The sequence below is a fragment of the Chaetura pelagica genome, unplaced genomic scaffold (genome assembly GCF_000747805.2).
Source record: "Chaetura pelagica isolate M959 unplaced genomic scaffold, ChaPel_1.0 scaffold938, whole genome shotgun sequence".
Classification (NCBI taxonomy): Eukaryota; Metazoa; Chordata; class Aves; order Apodiformes; family Apodidae; genus Chaetura; species Chaetura pelagica.
Genome location: NW_009954221.1, coordinates 12,975 through 29,405, shown reverse-complemented (window position 1 = coordinate 29,405; position 16,431 = coordinate 12,975). Strand labels below are relative to the sequence as shown.

The 16,431-nt window shown below is 50.4% G+C and overlaps 2 protein-coding genes across 2 annotated transcripts in view; both read left to right on the top strand.

Annotated features, from left to right (window-relative positions):
• HDAC8 (histone deacetylase 8) overlaps positions 1-14,368 on the top strand; it is a 14,575-nt gene extending 207 nt beyond the window's left edge. Inside the window, exons 2-10 of the mRNA XM_010003431.1 lie at positions 1,134-1,264; positions 4,037-4,178; positions 6,580-6,692; positions 7,707-7,784; positions 8,190-8,298; positions 9,849-10,021; positions 11,594-11,688; positions 13,450-13,555; positions 14,332-14,368. Coding sequence (XP_010001733.1) covers positions 1,134-1,264; positions 4,037-4,178; positions 6,580-6,692; positions 7,707-7,784; positions 8,190-8,298; positions 9,849-10,021; positions 11,594-11,688; positions 13,450-13,555; positions 14,332-14,354 — 970 coding nt within the window. The 3' untranslated portion in view covers positions 14,355-14,368. The remainder of the gene's footprint in view (positions 1-1,133; positions 1,265-4,036; positions 4,179-6,579; positions 6,693-7,706; positions 7,785-8,189; positions 8,299-9,848; positions 10,022-11,593; positions 11,689-13,449; positions 13,556-14,331) is intronic.
• Positions 14,369-16,185: 1,817 nt separating this feature from the next.
• Positions 16,186-16,431, top strand: part of RPS4X (ribosomal protein S4, X-linked) — a 7,144-nt gene continuing 6,898 nt past the window's right edge. Inside the window, exon 1 of the mRNA XM_010003454.1 lies at positions 16,186-16,218. Coding sequence (XP_010001756.1) covers positions 16,186-16,218 — 33 coding nt within the window. The remainder of the gene's footprint in view (positions 16,219-16,431) is intronic.

The window sequence follows — 16,431 nt, the reverse complement described above, 5'->3', positions numbered from 1 at the left end:
CTGGTCAAATGGAATACAAATTGCTTTGTGTTTTTTCCATCCTGGTTGGTGCTGCTCCAAATCCAGTGGCCAGTGCTGGTGCTGAGGGGGACCATGCTGTTTTGCTGTGTTGTGATTGGTTTGGGAGACTTTTGTGAGGTCTTAGTGCTGTTTAGGAGAGAAGACAGGATGAGGTCTGAGGTGGAAGAGTGAGAATCTACCTGCCCCACTAGATACGAAGAGAAAGAAAAGGTTTAGCTCAGTCTCTCTTGTGTAGTTTCCTGTAAAATCTTACAGAAGTCCCACGCTCTATTTCAGCAGGGTCAGAAAGTCCGATTGGTACTTTTTTTTTTTTTAAGGTTTTTTTTCTTTCTGGTCATTTTGGTAGAGTGTGCTTGGTGCCAGCTGGCTGCAGGTGCCCTTACAGAGGCAGACCCAGAGGGCTGTTCATCCTGGCCTGGGGTGAGAGTGCCCAGCAGCTGGGCTAGCCTGGAGCTGGGAGCTCCTGGCATTCTTCCAGGAGCAAGGCGGCTGTACAGCGCTGCTGCCGTGCCCCCCAGAGTCTGAGGTTTGGAGAGGGCTTCAATGTGTCACAAGATTTATTTAGGCATATTGCAATGCACCCAAACCCAGACAAGCTGATAACGAGAGTTGCTGAGGGCAGAAATGGTTTCTGCTCTGAATGCTGGCAGAGTTTAGAGCACGTACAAGGTGCTGCTCAGCTTTCAACCCGCTGGGCTGGTGTCCTGCTGCAGCACTGGGCTGTGCCTGAATATTTTCACTCTGGTACTTCCTCTTTGTGTAACCAGAATATTATATCTGCTGGAGACTGCTCAAACTGGGAGAACATGCAGAAAAGGTGAAAAAATTGAAGCACAGTGGAAAGGTTAATGTGGGTAACACCTGCAGATGTTCCTCATTGGAATGGGCAGAGCAGTCAGTGCCAAGCTGGGGGAAACACTCACTCTAGCTCAGCTGAGCAGCTTTGTCCCTCAAAGTGACAGTCTGCTGATAGAGGAGGAGGGGGCTTTGTTTGCTTTTGCAACAGTAACTGCCAAAGGAAGACTTCTGGTCTGAGGAGGTTAAAACTGGGCCTTCCAAGCGAATCCTGGAGTCTTTTCTCCTGACGTGCTCCCTTTATCCTCTCTGCCTAGGATAGTCAAGCCAAAAACAGCCTCCATGGAGGAGATGGCCAGCTTCCACACGGACGCCTACCTGCAACACCTGCAGAAAGTCAGTGAGGAGGGGGATGATGACCATCCAGAGTCCATGGAGTATGGACTGGGTAAGGACACCTATCTCCAGCGAGAGATTACCTGAATAGCAGGTCCAGGATGTGTTTTGCTGGAGCTGATGTTAGGCAGAGGGGTGAGCTCAAGGAAGGTGCTGGGCTGTTTGCAGAGGGTAGCCCTGGTGGGATGGTGCTGCAGCCATCAGCTGGTGGTGACCTGCTGGGCTGGCCTCCTGGCAGCCTCACGCTGCTGCTCCTTGCAGCTCAGCCTGTCCTTTGCATGCTGGGAGCTGATGCCTTTTGCCTTTTGCTGCTGTTCTCAAGAGCTCAGTCAGGACAGAAGACCCTGAGATGCTACCCTTAGAACAGAGCTGGGACTGGCTGTGCCAATCTGCTGTAAAGGAGGACATGCATGAGCAACGGCCTGAAGCTAAAGCCAGGGGCCAGAGCAACAGGGTACTTTGCTCATGTCCTGAGCAGGGAGCTCTTGCATGAGCAGTGCAAGAGCTGGAGCACGTGAGGTGGCTGCAGAGACTGTCTTAGTCTCAGGAACAGGAGGAGTGACCCACCAGCAAGTCAGGGGTGCAGACCACACTGGTCTCATGAGTCCCCCCTAGATTTGCCCTTTATGTTACTGAAGCTGATTTGTCTGCAGGTGGAGGAGCAGCCCAGGGATCACACCTTGCTGGGGAGCAGCTCCAGGGAGGCTGCTGTAGGAACAGGTGAAGATGGTACTCTGGCTATAGACTTGCTGCATTCCTAGGCCTGTCTCCTTTGTGGATGTCTGGTTTTAGGTGGAAGACACATCAGTGACTGTGTTGGACTTCATTGGTAGGGTAGCCAGAGAACTGAGAGTGTTTTTCAAGATTGGTACAAGGGACCAGTGGGTTGGGCTAGCCAGGCACACAGATCAGAAGTTGGTTCAAGACCCGTCCATGAATGATCTGAGTGCAAGGAAACAATTTGACTGTTGATTTTTGTGATGGGTTAACCTTGGCTGGCTGCCAGGTGCCCACTAAGATTCTCTCTCCGCCTCCTCAATAGCATGGTAGTGAAAATACAGTGGAAAAGATCTTGGGTTGAGGTAAGGCTAGGAGACATCCCTCTGGTTGTTATCATGAGCAAAACAGACTTGACATACGGAAATTAATTCATTTTATTGCCAATTAATAACAGAAGGATAGTGAAAATTTAAAATAAAACTAAAATCACCTTCCCCCTCATCTGCCCTTCTTCTCAGACTCAACTTCACTCCAGACCCTTTTAGCTCCCTCCCCCTGAGTGATGCCAGGGTACAAGGAATGGGGGTCGAGGTCAGTTCATAACACTTTGTCTCTGCTGCTCTTTTGTTCTCACATTTTTCCGCTGCTCCAGCACGGGATCCCTCCCGTGGGAGACTGTCCTCTGTAAGTGCTTCAGTGTAGGTTTCTTCCTGAGGTGCAGTCCTTCAGGAGCAGGCTGCTCCAGCATGGGTTCCCACAGTGCCACAGGGCTTGCCAGCAAACTGCTCCAGCACAGGCTCCTCCCTCCCATGTGGTCACAGGTCCTGCCAGGAGCTGCTTCTCCTCAGGGTCCCAAATTTGACTGTTGATTTTTGTGATGGGTTAACCTTGGCTGGCTGCCAGGTGCCCACTAAGATTCTCTCTCCGCCTCCTCAATAGCATGGTAGTGAAAATACAGTGGAAAAGATCTTGGGTTGAGGTAAGGCTAGGAGACATCCCTCTGGTTGTTATCATGAGCAAAACAGACTTGACATACGGAAATTAATTCATTTTATTGCCAATTAATAACAGAAGGATAGTGAAAATTTAAAATAAAACTAAAATCACCTTCCCCCTCATCTGCCCTTCTTCTCAGACTCAACTTCACTCCAGACCCTTTTAGCTCCCTCCCCCTGAGTGATGCCAGGGTACAAGGAATGGGGGTCGAGGTCAGTTCATAACACTTTGTCTCTGCTGCTCTTTTGTTCTCACATTTTTCCGCTGCTCCAGCACGGGATCCCTCCCGTGGGAGACTGTCCTCTGTAAGTGCTTCAGTGTAGGTTTCTTCCTGAGGTGCAGTCCTTCAGGAGCAGGCTGCTCCAGCATGGGTTCCCACAGTGCTTGCCAGCAAACTGCTCCAGCACAGGCTCCTCCCTCCCATGTGGTCACAGGTCCTGCCAGGAGCTGCTTCTCCTCAGGGTCCCAGCCTCCTTCGGGCATATCCATCTGCTCCAGTATGGGGTTCTCCACAGGCTGCAGGCTGGCGATCTGCTCCACTGTGGACCTCCACGAGCTGCATGGGGGCAGCCTGCTTCACCATGGTCTTCACCAGGGGCTGAGGGGAATCTCTGCTCTGGTGCCTGGAGCGCCTCCTCTCCCTCCCTCTGCACTGACCTTGGTGGCCACAGAGTTGTTTCTCTCACATGTTCTCACTCTCTTCTCCTAGCTGCTGTGCAGCATTTTTTTACCCATTCTTCAGCATCTTGTCAGAGGTGCTACCAACATTGCTGAGGGGCTCAGCCTTGGCCAGCAGCAGGTCTGTCTCAGAGCTGTCTCTATCCAACATGAATGCAGCCTGTGGTTTCTTCTCACAGGAGCCACCCCTGCAGCCCCCCCACTATGAAAACCTTGCCACACAAACCCAGTTCTTCTTTTTTTTCTACTTATGCCCACTGAATCTGCTGTGTGAGTCCAAATCTGAACCTGTTGTGAGGACTTTGTGCCATGGCTTTTTCATCACACCTGGGACAGAACGAACCACGGTCAGAGAGCTGGAAACCAAGAGCATATGCTTCCCCCAGAGGAGGAGGCCTGTTGTGTCTGACACACGGACTCCACCCCACAGGTTACGACTGCCCAGCCACCGAAGGGATCTTTGAGTATGCAGCAGCCGTGGGAGGAGCCACCATCACCGCAGCCCAGTGCCTGCTGGAGGGCAAGTGCAAGGTAGCGATTAACTGGCCTGGAGGGTGGCATCATGCAAAGAAGTAAGAAAACAATTTCTTCCCTTGTGTTTTCTCACCTGGTGTCTGAACCCTGCCTCCTAGCTCCCGGCTTACCTGTAACCCTCAGGGTGATCCGGCTGGAAGAGAGAGCAAGGGGTGAGAGGGGTGAGGGAAGGCAGGAGGTAGACAGGAGAGAAACAGAGTGTAGGGTAGAGGGCTGGTTACTGCCCAGTCCCAGTGCTACCATCGACTGCAGTACACATCCAGGGCAGACAGAACCAGAGGTGTCCTGCCTGGCATTGGTGCTTGGTTCTCTCTGGGAGCTGATTTTGCACAGTCCATAGGGAAAGGCTGTGGAGCCCCAGAAATTAGCACGAACCCCATGTCTAACCCTAACAGCTTGTACATGTGGGCACAGGTTTCTCTTCTTGCTTGAGTCATTTTTCTGACCTTGCAGAGAAACTCTGGAGGTGTAATGGTGGTGTGCAAACTCCAGCAATGGCAGTGTCTCATCAGGACCCTTTTCATGGTCAGCACTCGGCTGAATACAGGCTCAGCTACACCTTACTGAGAAAGGAGAGAGTTCAGCTTGGCAGAGCTGAGCCTTCTTGCTCTTCACAGGAGGGATGGCTTTTCAAAAACCTTCTCTTCTCTCTTATCTTGGTTGCATGGTTCATAAAACCTGATGCCTGCGAGAGAAGAAATCTTAGCAGTGCTGCTGCCACTGGGCTGTGCTGTAAGCACTGTTCTGGAAAGCAAACAATCTGTTTTAAAAAGGCTTTTAATGCTTGCTGATCCCAAAGGAGCCTTCCCACTCACCCCAGTGAGATGGCACAGGATGCTGCAGGGTAGGCAGCAGCCGTGATATGTGCCAGTCCAGCCAGACTGACACCCAGCTGTGGGTGCCTGGTCCCAGGACCTGTTTCCTAACAAAATGTACATCATTAGTAAAAGAAGACCTGCTGTCTGATGGATTAGTTACTTTCCAAGATCATAAAGGCAGTGATACCCACTGTCACCTGGGGCCTTTGAAGCTCCCAGTTCACTGGTGCCTTTGGGGCAGAGGGCAAGGTGCTGAATGGGTTTTTGCCACACCCCTGCTCTCCATTCTGGCAGCAGCAGCCTGAGCTGTGTGTGTGGGTCTGTGGGGGCAGGAATCCCAAGTGCTGGCCCTGAGCTGCAGCTCTGATGCTGTTCAGCCTGTGTCAGAGCTGGTGTCCTGCTCTGCTTGGCCTTGAGTATGAAGGAGAAGATGTGTTACAGCACGGAGAAAGTGCCCGAGAAGTGACATAGTTCGCTTTGCTTCCTTGCAGGCTGGGAAGGAGGGGAGGAGTACGGTGTGTAATCACAGTTAATGAAGGTTTCCAGGACACCTGCTAACATTCCAGTTCTCAGCATCACTGTCAATGAATAGAGTCACTGGGAAGCATCTGTGCTCCATGACATTTGCAGGGAGTAAGAACAGGTGCAGTTCTGCCACCCCGTCCTGGCCCATTCCAGCTGTTTGATGAGCAGGGGAGTGTCAGGGGAAAAGAGTCCAGTGTGTGTCTGCAAGTTGAGATGGCACATCTTATATCCTGGAATTGTTTTCGCCTGTGGAAGAGGGGTTTGGACACTCCTGTTGCAAAGTATAAAGCCATGGTTTAAATTGGCTGTCCAGGGCTGACCTAAGGGTGCATGTGGGCTAGTGGTGACAAGGACATGACTTTGAAGGACGTCTGTTCCTTTGATGCCAGCAATATGGAAGCTGCCCCCTGATGTATCTCAGGGCTAAATCTTTCCATGCAACATCTGTCCTCTGTTTAGCAACTGGAGCTATCTTCTAGCTGAGCCTGGGAGCTGTGTTGTGAGGGACTGCATGTGGGGCATCTGGTTTGCAGTTTCCCAGGGAGGGAGAGTGCTGCTTTGGGGAGAGGCTTAACCTCCATACCCCGAAGACTTTGAAATAGAGCAACAGAGTGTTGTAACTGCTTTGGACCTGCCTTCACTGCCAGGACTTTCCTGGGAGTTGGAGGGAGGGGCTGCCTGCCTGTGCCTGCCCAGCACCCACAGGGAAATGGCCAAGCAGGACTGTCCAGGGGCCTCTCCTCTTGCCACAGAGGAACAGGAGGTACAGTGGAGAGTGGGTTTCAGTTGAGTGGTGGGTCCAGTGCAGAAAATACCCCAGGTTTTGTTTGTGCAACAGTGAAATGATGGGAGGTGCCCTGCTGAGCCCCCCTGGGTCAGGGCCTCTCTGCAGCAGAGCTGCCAGCAAGCCCAGGGTTGAGAAGTGATTGGAACAAGCAATCATCTTCTGTGTGCTCCCCAGCCATGCTCTGAGCTGCCCCTTGGTCACTGCTGGGCCCCCCAGTGACGCGGGGCCTTGCAGGGCAGAAGTGACACCACCAAGACCAGGGATGGCTGCAGGTGGTGATGTTCAACCTCGAGGGTGTTGTTTTCACAGAGATGAAGCTTCTGGCTTCTGTTACCTCAACGATGCTGTCCTGGGGATCCTGCGGTTGCGCCAGAAGTTTGACCGTGTCCTTTATATCGATTTGGATTTGCATCATGGGGATGGTAAGGCCCAGAGCAGGCTGCAAACAGCACAGGGGGAGGAATGGGAGAAGTGAAGGTCTCTCAGGGCAGCAGGGCTTTAACTCCGTGGCTTTACCTCCTTGCAGTGCAGTCAGGCTCCCTCGATCCATTTTTGCCTTGTCCTGCGTTACAGATTTGTCCTGTGCTGCTCATCAGTCACCTTTGGAGGGTCTGGGCAGCAGTCTTGCACGTAAAGCAACAAGCAGTGTGCTCCCATTCCAGCAGTCTCCTCTGCCAGTGGCTCTCCAGCAAGAACTTCCTCCAGTCCTTTGACTCCCGTCCTGACTGAACAGCTGCTGATAGTGTTTATTTAATGCCACCAGTGCACCAGGGAAGCAGTCAGTAGTAAATGGTGCTTTTAAAAGAAGGCTTGACACTATAGAAACCAAACAGAGCTGGCCTTGCTGAAACTGCTCTCTCCTTCAGGAACATTATTTCAACACCACTTAACATTTCCTGCTCTTCTAAATTTTATTGTGTGTTTCATTTTGCTCCATTTTCCCCCCACTTTTGGCTTCTCTTAAGTTTCTTGTTATTTTTCTTCCCTCCCTACCCCCACTATTTTAATATGTCTTTAAGGAAAAGAAAAGGAGTATTGAACCGCAGCAGCACTGAGAGATAACAGGAGAGCCTGGTATCTGTCATTCTGATCAGAGCCAAGCTCAGGCCAAGGCGTCCCTGCTCAGCTCCCTGCCCAGCCTTTCAGGCCAAGCAGTGCAGATGGGTGCTGCTGGCATGGGCACTGAGCTGAGCTATGGAATCTAATTAGCATGAGACCCACCAAATTAATTTCAATTGTGTCCTTTGCTGCACTTGAATTTGGGTCTCATTGATTAAGGATTAATTTATTGAGCCATGTCTGGTTTCCTGCTTTGTTCATTTCGTTCCTGCTCTGCCTGCTGCCCTGTGTTCATTGAGTGGTTTGTTTGTGTGCTTAGACTCAGTTACTTAGGAGAATGATGCTTGAAAGCTTTTATCTTTTTTTTTTTCTGATAGGAGTTGAAGATGCCTTTAGTTTCACCTCAAAAGTCATGACTGTTTCTCTGCACAAGTTTTCACCAGGATTTTTCCCAGGCAAGTTGAACTTGTGAGATTTATGCTCATTTGATTCACACATCACTGACAAGGCTGCAGCAAAAGCAAGTCCCATCCCCTCTGTCCAGCAGAGGTGTCTTCTTGCTGCCTCTCCTGGTGACTCAGGAGAAGGAGAGAGGGGGGAACTACATGTTTGGCATTTCCCCTTTTCTGGTGTTAGCTACTGCTGGGCATCCCCCTGCAGCCCTTGGAAGCTGCATCACAGAATTGGGCAGAGGGCAAGAACCTGGTCCATCCAACCTCTCCTTTATTGGTGGTGGCAAGTGGACTTCTCTATAAGCATGCCAAAGGTCCTGGCTCTCTGATCTGAGACATTCCAGCCATTTCTCTTGCTGCTCATCTCCTTTCCCTTGCAATTAACTACGGGCTGTTTCTGTTTTTCAGGCACTGGTGACGTGACTGATGTTGGCCTGGGGAAGGGTCGCTATTACAGCGTGAATGTACCTATTCAAGATGGCATTCAGGATGAGAAATATTACCAAATCTGTGAAATGTAAGCCCTCTTGCTCTGCTACAGTTTACTTGGGTGAGATTTTAGAGAACAGAGGCTGCACAGATTTTATTTACTATTTTTAATTGCAGTCCTTCCTCAAGGCTTGTCCCTTGTTGTGATTACAACAAACGCAGGTCTTTAAAGGTCTTAGAGGTCTTGTGCAAATCCTTGGGTAAAATGAATATAGAGAGGCATCTGTGGGCAGCTTGAGGGTCTGTTTGTCACAGGTCACCCCACTGTGATTTTTCACCATCTGCTTCAGTTCCCTTAGTTTGGTGGGACTGGGTAGACAGCATGGCGTGGTAGCTGTCAAAACAGGAGTGTTGTGAGTAGTGTGAGCTGTAGGTGAGGTGGATCATCTTTTGCCATGTCCAGGGTAGATACAAATTCAGAATGGAAGTCCTGTTTTCCCCCATTATCACATATTTGGTCTCAGGGAGGAGGTGAGTTTTTTTCCCAGGGTTTTTTTTTTTTCATCACCAGTAGATTTTTAAATATTTTTTTTCCCCCAACAGTGCCTGTATTTGAGTAGTGAATTTGTGATGCTGGTAGAGCTGATGGCCTCAGCCCTGCAGGCATCTCCCCTGGCAGACCTCACCCAGCTCAGTGGGGTCCCTTGGCTGGGTGCAGTGACTGGCTAAGTTTCTTGGGGTGAGTGCTGGTAAATGCCATCTCTGTCACAGGGAAGCAGCTCTCTCCTTTGGCCCTGCAGTCGTTTCTAATTGCGTATCAAGTAAGGACTGGTGATGCTTAGGTTTTCTTAACCAAGACAAAAGCATTTTTTCACATCTGTTTCTACTTCAGCAAAATACAAACACTGTTGTGAAAGGAACATGGCTTTTCTTCCATTATTTGCCTTTTATTTGGAGCACAGTGCTGGGAACAGGATTATTCCCTTTGTGGTGTTTGTAATGCTGAAAATCTCCTGGAGCAAAGCCAAGTGTCTGACATGCCTAATTGCCTTCTGCAAGAGAAAATGCTTGTAATAAACTGTCTCCAAACACTGGCCCTATTGCACCTCAGCATTTGCAGGAGCTGGGTAAAATGTATTTCTGCCTCAAGAGCCATGTGGGAGAGAGGAGAGTGAGAACCTAGACAGAGCCCACCTCTGTTCATCCTGTCCTGGTGAGAGGTATATGGGAGTTTAGGACTGTTGTTTTGCCAGACCCTGCTTTTCACCATGACTCTTACAGGGGGAAAAATAGCCCCCAGACTTGGCTTGCAACCCTTCCATTCAGGGCAGCCAAGGTAAACGTGTGGCTTGATGCTAGCACAAAGCTGATTAGGACTAGATCCCCCCCTCTCTGTGTTCTCAGCAATGCTTTTGCCTTCATCAGCCTGGTGATGAACTCTTAGAGAGCTGAACTTGCTGCGGGAGAGTAGCAGAGGCAGAAAGCTAAGTGGGAGCAGAGGGAGTGTAGCTGGTTTGAGGAGGGTGGGAGCAGAGGATGCAGAAACCCTGAAGAGGCATCTGTGGATCTGCAGATGCAGGGCCATGCCACCAGCTTCCCCCCAGGCTGGGTTTGCAGTAACCCCTGTGCTCTCCGCAGCGTGCTGAGGGAGGTGTACCCCGCCTTCAGCCCCGAGGCAGTCGTGCTGCAGCTGGGGGCAGACACCATGGCTGGAGACCCCATGTGCTCCTTCAACATGACACCAGAGGGAGTGGGCAAGTGCCTGAAGTATGTCCTGCAGTGGCAGCTGCCCACTCTCATCCTGGGAGGAGGTGAGTGCACACACATCTTGCTGTTCACAAGGATACGTGTCCTGCAGCCCCTCCGGGGTGCCAGGGCCACGGCTGGAGCGTGGCTGCCAGGCGTGTCAGGAGGGCACCTGTGCTGTCTGCACACAGACCTGGAATCCGTGCTGCCAACAGCTGCAAGCCTTGATCCTGAACCTGCTGCTTGGCTCCTCCAGGGAAGAACAGAGGCTCTTAGTGCTGATGGACTGACCTGGCTTCTCAATGGCACCTCTGGTTCCCATCTCTGCTAATCAGCGCTGGGTTCCCAAACCTGCTTGGGGCACCTGGCAATTAATGATTTCATTTGGATTCAAGCAGAGGCTTGGGAAAAGGACTGGCTCCCTGCACCAGATTGACTTAGCTCTTCCATGCTGCATAACCAGCAGCTTGTCCAGAGAGGAGAGTGCAGGACAGGCTTTATGGCACAGAATGTTTCAGAACAGCAAAAGCCACTGTGTGCCAGGGACAGCCCCTCAGCTCTGTGCCTGGAGCCTTATCAGCTCTTGCTGTTGCCCTTTTTGAGATAAGGGAGATCAGGTGTAGCAGGGTAAGCCTAAAATGCGATGTGCACAGTGCACTGTTTTGGAAAGGTCAAGAGTGTTCGGTCCTGCTGAGGCATGTCTGTGGGTGTTCTGGGGATGGCACCTTTCAGGCAAAAATAAACCCCAGAACTTTTGTCAAAAAATGAGGGTAGCTATTTGTCACTCTTGAAAATACCAAAGGGGTGTCCCAGCACTGCAGCTTGTGGAAGCATTTGAAGTGGAAACTGAGGGAGGAGACAATACTTGGGAAAAAAAAAAACAAACCTGAAAAACCCAATAGCAACCCAAAGAGAAGGGAACATTGAAAAATATTATCTCCCTCTCTATTCAAAGTGTACTTCTCTCCTGCTATTTTAGTTGTCTTTGCTGGGAAAAAAAACCAAACAACCAACACTTCTGAGTCTCTTGCAGGATTGTTTTCAGCTAAAGTTTCTCTTTGTGGGCTCATGTACCATTACCCTGGAAGGGACCATTGTCACAACAACTATGAAATTTCATTTACTTGTAAAGCAGTCACAGATTGTACTAATGAGCTTCATATTTGTCCTCTCAAACGTGGCAGTGCTGAAGAGCTCACCAGCAAATGTCTGGCCAGGTGTATCATGCTCTGTGGGTTGAGGGCTGGCATTAAAAAGCAGGAATCCCTCATTTCCACTGCTGGCCTTGCACTTCTCTCCCTGTTACCCCTGAACACCCTCTTTGTTTCTAGGAGAAAGCCCAGCACACCAAGCTGGGGTTCATGCTGGGCCTGAGGCAGTGGCTGGAGGAGCCTGGTCTGTGGCACGTTGAGTATAACTGGGGTTCAGTCTGGGAGATCTGCCATTGCTTACAGTGTCATTCAGACCTGGCCTCATGTAGCCAGCAGGTACAAAATCCAGTTCTTTGGGCAGAGCTTGAGTGGAAGAAATAATGTGCATGTTGCCTCCATGATTTGTTCTTTCCACTAAAATCTCTCCCCCTCTCTTCCCTTTCTCCACTCTTCCCCCTCCAAAACCACCATTCTTGCTGGAGACAGGAGGCTACAACCTTGCCAACACAGCTCGCTGCTGGACATACTTGACTGGGGTCATCCTTGGGAGAACACTTTCCTCCGAGATCCCTGATCATGAGGTAAAGCTTTGGCAAACCCTGCCTTCTCCTTGCACGAGAGTTGAGTCATATCACCTGATCCAAGCAGCATCTTTGCCACTCAGTGCAGTTTTGTCGAGACACTCCTGTGACAATAACTCACTGTCCTAGCAGCACAGTGGGTGCTTGTTCCCAAAACCTGAGGCTGTCCATGTCTTTTTGGGTTTTTTTTGCAAGGGATCTCAGCCACAAATAAACTCTGGTCCCAGATAATTACAGGCAATGGGGAGGGGCAGTCACCTGTTTGCTTAAAGAGCTCTTTGGGATGTGCATGTACTTTCGTCAGAAGAGAGCCAGGCCTTTCTCAAGGCTTTGAATTTTAGTCCTCCTTTCACTGACTTACAGAAAGTACCAACTCTGAAGCTCTCTGAGCAGCAGCCTCGCAGCAGCCTGGGGGGCCAGGTACTGTTGGGGATCACAGGTGAGCTCTCTTGGTCCCAGCTCTGGTGGCTGATTGGAGGTACACAATCTAGACTGAATTTGGGGGCAGTAACTATAGGTGTGTGATAGGTCTCAAACCACAGATCAGTGTTATGGACCCTGCAGAACAAACCTGCAAGTGCAAAGAAGTTGAAGCCTACAGATGTTTGCCTTTGTCTAGAGATCTCCATATGCATGAGGAAGTAAAACGTTTGTATGGATGGAAAATGGAAATCCATTGTTATGGAAACTCATGATTACAGATACAAGATGCTTTTTATGTTTGACTATGATCCTTTAACCAGGTTTCTGCAGAAACAGCTTTTAAACAGAATTGGATCTTTTGTATATGCAGGAAGTGAAATGATGGGTCCCTCTATAGGAATGAACTGCTGTAGGTGGTTCAGGTTTTGCCTGTTTGTTGTTGCTCTGAATAGTTTGTTTGTTGTGTTAATGATTCTTGCCCCAAGTGCCATCAAGGGTAAAAGCAGTGTGGGAATGAGTTGATTGCAGGATGTCACAGAGTGGACAGTGGGCCCCTTTGTGGTCCAGCTGCTCCTTCTCAGAGGAATTTGTATCCCCTCCTGGGCTGGATGGTGCTTGGGCTGCAGAGCTGAGCTGGCTGCAAGTTGAGGTGTTGCTGTTGGCTAGCCTGTTTGGGTTCCCTTTGCAGTGAAAAGGTGCTTCTGATTTTGTTTCTGGAGATGAAAGCCTGGACTTCGCTCATCTGACATGTTGTGATGGTCTCTGAACAACAAGGGAATGTGCAATCTGGAGGATGGTGCCTCCTACACTTCAAATGAGCAGTATTGTACATGAAGCTGTCAAGTCTGTCTCCTCTCCTCTCCTCTGTGCTGCCGTGGCTGATTGCAGATGCAGGGGGACAAGTATGAAGAGCAGAGTGAACAGTTTCTCTGGTTGCTCCTCTGCTTTCCTGTGACATGTAGCCAAGAAGTATCCTGCTGTCTCTGTAGTTTTCACACTGGTAACAAGTAAAGTGTGGTGTGTGAGAGGATTCAGCATTATTAGAGTACTTAAGTGTTTAAGCTGGTCCTGAGGGCAGCTGTGGGTGCTCGGCACTTCCCCAAACCTGTCCTAGTCAAGAGGAAAAAGTTGGGTTTGGGTTGCTGTTGTTCTGCTCTGAGGCTGAGACAAATACAACAATTTCTGGTTATTTGGTCCCATATTTGGTTGAGGGTGTCTGGCAGAATGGCTCTGTAATAAGATTACAGCATCAATAAGCACCTTCTTTGACATGGTGGTTTCCCCAGCTTCAGCCAGCCAGAGACCTCTCTGCTGACTCTCCTCTCTTTTTCCCTGCAGTTCTTCACAGAGTATGGACCTGATTATGTGCTGGAGATCACACCGAGCTGCAGACCAGACCGCAATGAGCCACAGAGAATTCAAGAAATTCTTAACTCTATCAAAGGTGAGTTGTCCAAACCGACACTCCTGCTTCAGGTTCACATGTCTTTTTAGAGAGGACTTCAGGAGAGCTCTAGCTCACTGTCTAGAAAGATGAACTGCATTCACTTGACTGCTCATCATGTACATCATCAGTCTCCTGCTTCACTTGAGATTCTCAGTGTTAGAGCATCAGCTCAGAGCTGTGTGTCCCTGCTAGCAAAAGTCGTCATTGCCTCTCCTCTGGCTGGGCAGAGGAGCACAAGGCCTCGTCCTTATTAGAATAATAGAGCAGCACAGGTTATAACGGACTTCAAGGATCATTGGTCCAACCTTTTGTGGGAAACAAAGCCTAGATGAGGTTGTCTAGCACCATGTCCAGTTGCATCTTGAAAATCTGTAGCAGTGGGGACTCTACCATGTCCCTGAAGAGGCTGTTCCACTGATTGATTGTTCTTACTGTAAAAAAATTCTTTCTTGTCCTCAACATGTGGCTCCTTGTGAAGTGAGCCTCTGTCCTCTCTGTAGCTGCCCTTAGAGTACTGGAGTACTGTGATGAGGTCCCCTTGAGCCTTCTCTTCTGCAGGGAGAAGAGACCCAACTCTATTTGCCTTTTGTCATAGGGCAGGTTCTTCAGCCCTTCAGTCATTTTGTAGTATTCCTTTGGACTCTTTCCAGTCTACACTGAGAGCATATTGCTGCCTGGTCCATCAGGTGTAGGGGTAGCAGCCCTAGCCAGGCCCCTCTTGTCAGGCTGAAATATCAGTGGAAATACCTGTTTCTGCCTCCTTTTATTTGCAGGGAATCTGAAGCATGTTGTTTAGCGGAGTAGGAAGGCTCAGGTTTCTGCAAGAGCATTTTCCAGGGGGAAGACGGCCTGTTTGTATCAGCAGCTGGTGAAGTTTGTGGGTATGGGGGAAATTTGGAAGAAATTACTGTTGGTTTGTTGATTTTGTTCTCTTTAAAGAAAAAAGCTGCTGTGCACCATGAACACTGTGGCTCTCCCCAGCCAGTAGTGTGGGCCCTCCAGCCACAACCTTCCAGTGCCAGCAGAGTCTCCCTTGCTCCTTTCTCTTTACTTTTTTAACACCACAGACTTGATTCTCACAACTGGTTGAAAATGTTTTTTAAGAGAGGGGCTGCTTAGAGCTGTGAACCCTCCCCAGCTGCAGGCCAGTGCCACTTTGCTTTCCTGGCAGGGGAGCAGTGGTGAGGGCCTGCTGGGGCCCAGGGCTCAGGCCTGACCTCCTACCCACACAAAGGCACAGCCACTGTGTTTTTAACTGGGATTTTTTTTTTTTTTTAATAAAGTATTTTAAATACTCCTCCAGCCCTTTCCTTTCTTCCTATGCCCACCCTGTCTCACCAGTGCTCTTTCCCACAGCACTTTGTGCTTTCAGCGCAGCCAGGCTGGAAAGCAAAATGTTGAGTTAGTTGCTGTCCCTTCCAGCCACATCACTTCAGGCAGCACAGACCCCACCCCCCGGGCCATGGGTGGGCTCCTGAAATCCTGTGCAGATGCGCCAGACCCTGGGGTTACTCTCCAGGGTGGCAAAGGAGACGCAGGGCAGCAGCTCCTGACACAGAAGATCTCGGTTGAACCTTCACGTGCCCCAGCTTCCCATGAGAGCTGCTGCTCAGCAAGAAGACAGATTCACAGATCCCTGGGGCAGAGCTCTCTGAATACTTCTACTGCCCTTGTCCCCTCCTTCTCCTGCCCCACAGCACTGTCACTTGTGCTGTGTCTTTTTAAAGATGTCCAGTCACAGGGACAGTGTATTTCCTATTGCTTTAATTAGATTGTGCTGGAATAAATTGCAACATGAAGGGATTCCCAGCCTGACCTGGCTTTGTTTTGATCTCTTGTTTTTTAACTGCTGATCCAAACAACAGGAAGTCCAGCATGGAGAGGGAGTTCAGCTGGATGTGGCTCCCATGTCCCCATGGAGTGACTCCTGACCCCCTTCTTGCTTTCTCCCATGTCAGCCTGGTGGGGTGGGGGGAGACTGGCCTTGTGCAGTGACTGCTGGCAGGAGGCTGGTGCTGCCACCAGCACAGCAAAGGTTCTCTATCCCCAGAGCAGTTGTCAGCCCTGGGTATCATTCAGCCAGAAGAGTGAGGTATGAGAGAGTGGAGAAGCTGGCTGGCTGCCCCCTCTGGCCCACGTCAAGGCTTCTTCTCTGTCCTCGCACCAGGCACAGGAGGCCTTTGCAAGCTACAGGAGCTGCTTCAGGAGCAACTGAGAAAACACAAGAGGAGATGCCCAATGTCAAACATCATGGCACTAAATGGGGTTCAGGTGAAGTGCACGGAGAGCTGGTCCTGGGGGTGGGACTGTAGGAATATGGGATCCTAAAATAGTCAGGTTGCTCTCCCACATATAGCTGGGGAAGCTGAGGCACAGAGTAAAGCACCCCCATTGCCATCTATATCCACATGCCCCAAAGCAGAGTGACAACTACAGCTCAGCTTTGTGCAGAGAAAGAAAAGCACAAAAGGTGGGATAAAGGCTTGGGGGGGTACCCCCAAATCCCCCTCTAGCCAGCTGAGGGCACCAGGCCATGTCACCCTCACCAGTCCTGGCATCAACTTAACCCTCTTACCCTATACCCTGGATAGGTGTCACAAGTGTGACCCAGCTTGGATGCGGGCAACATGGGGATTCCCATCCATGAGACTGGGAGGCAGGTGAGAGAATGCTGGAGGTTTGGGGTATCTTGGCTGGATGGGGAAGCATGGGAAGTGCCAGCCTGGATGGGGTGATATGGTGAGTCCCAGCCCGAATGGGGAGGACACGGACGGCCCATGCAAGAAGGCAGTGGCACTGAGGGCCAGCCTGGGGGGGCCCGTCCTGCCCTGTCCCATCCCTCCCGGCCAGCCCGTCCATGCCTCTGCCCCGCT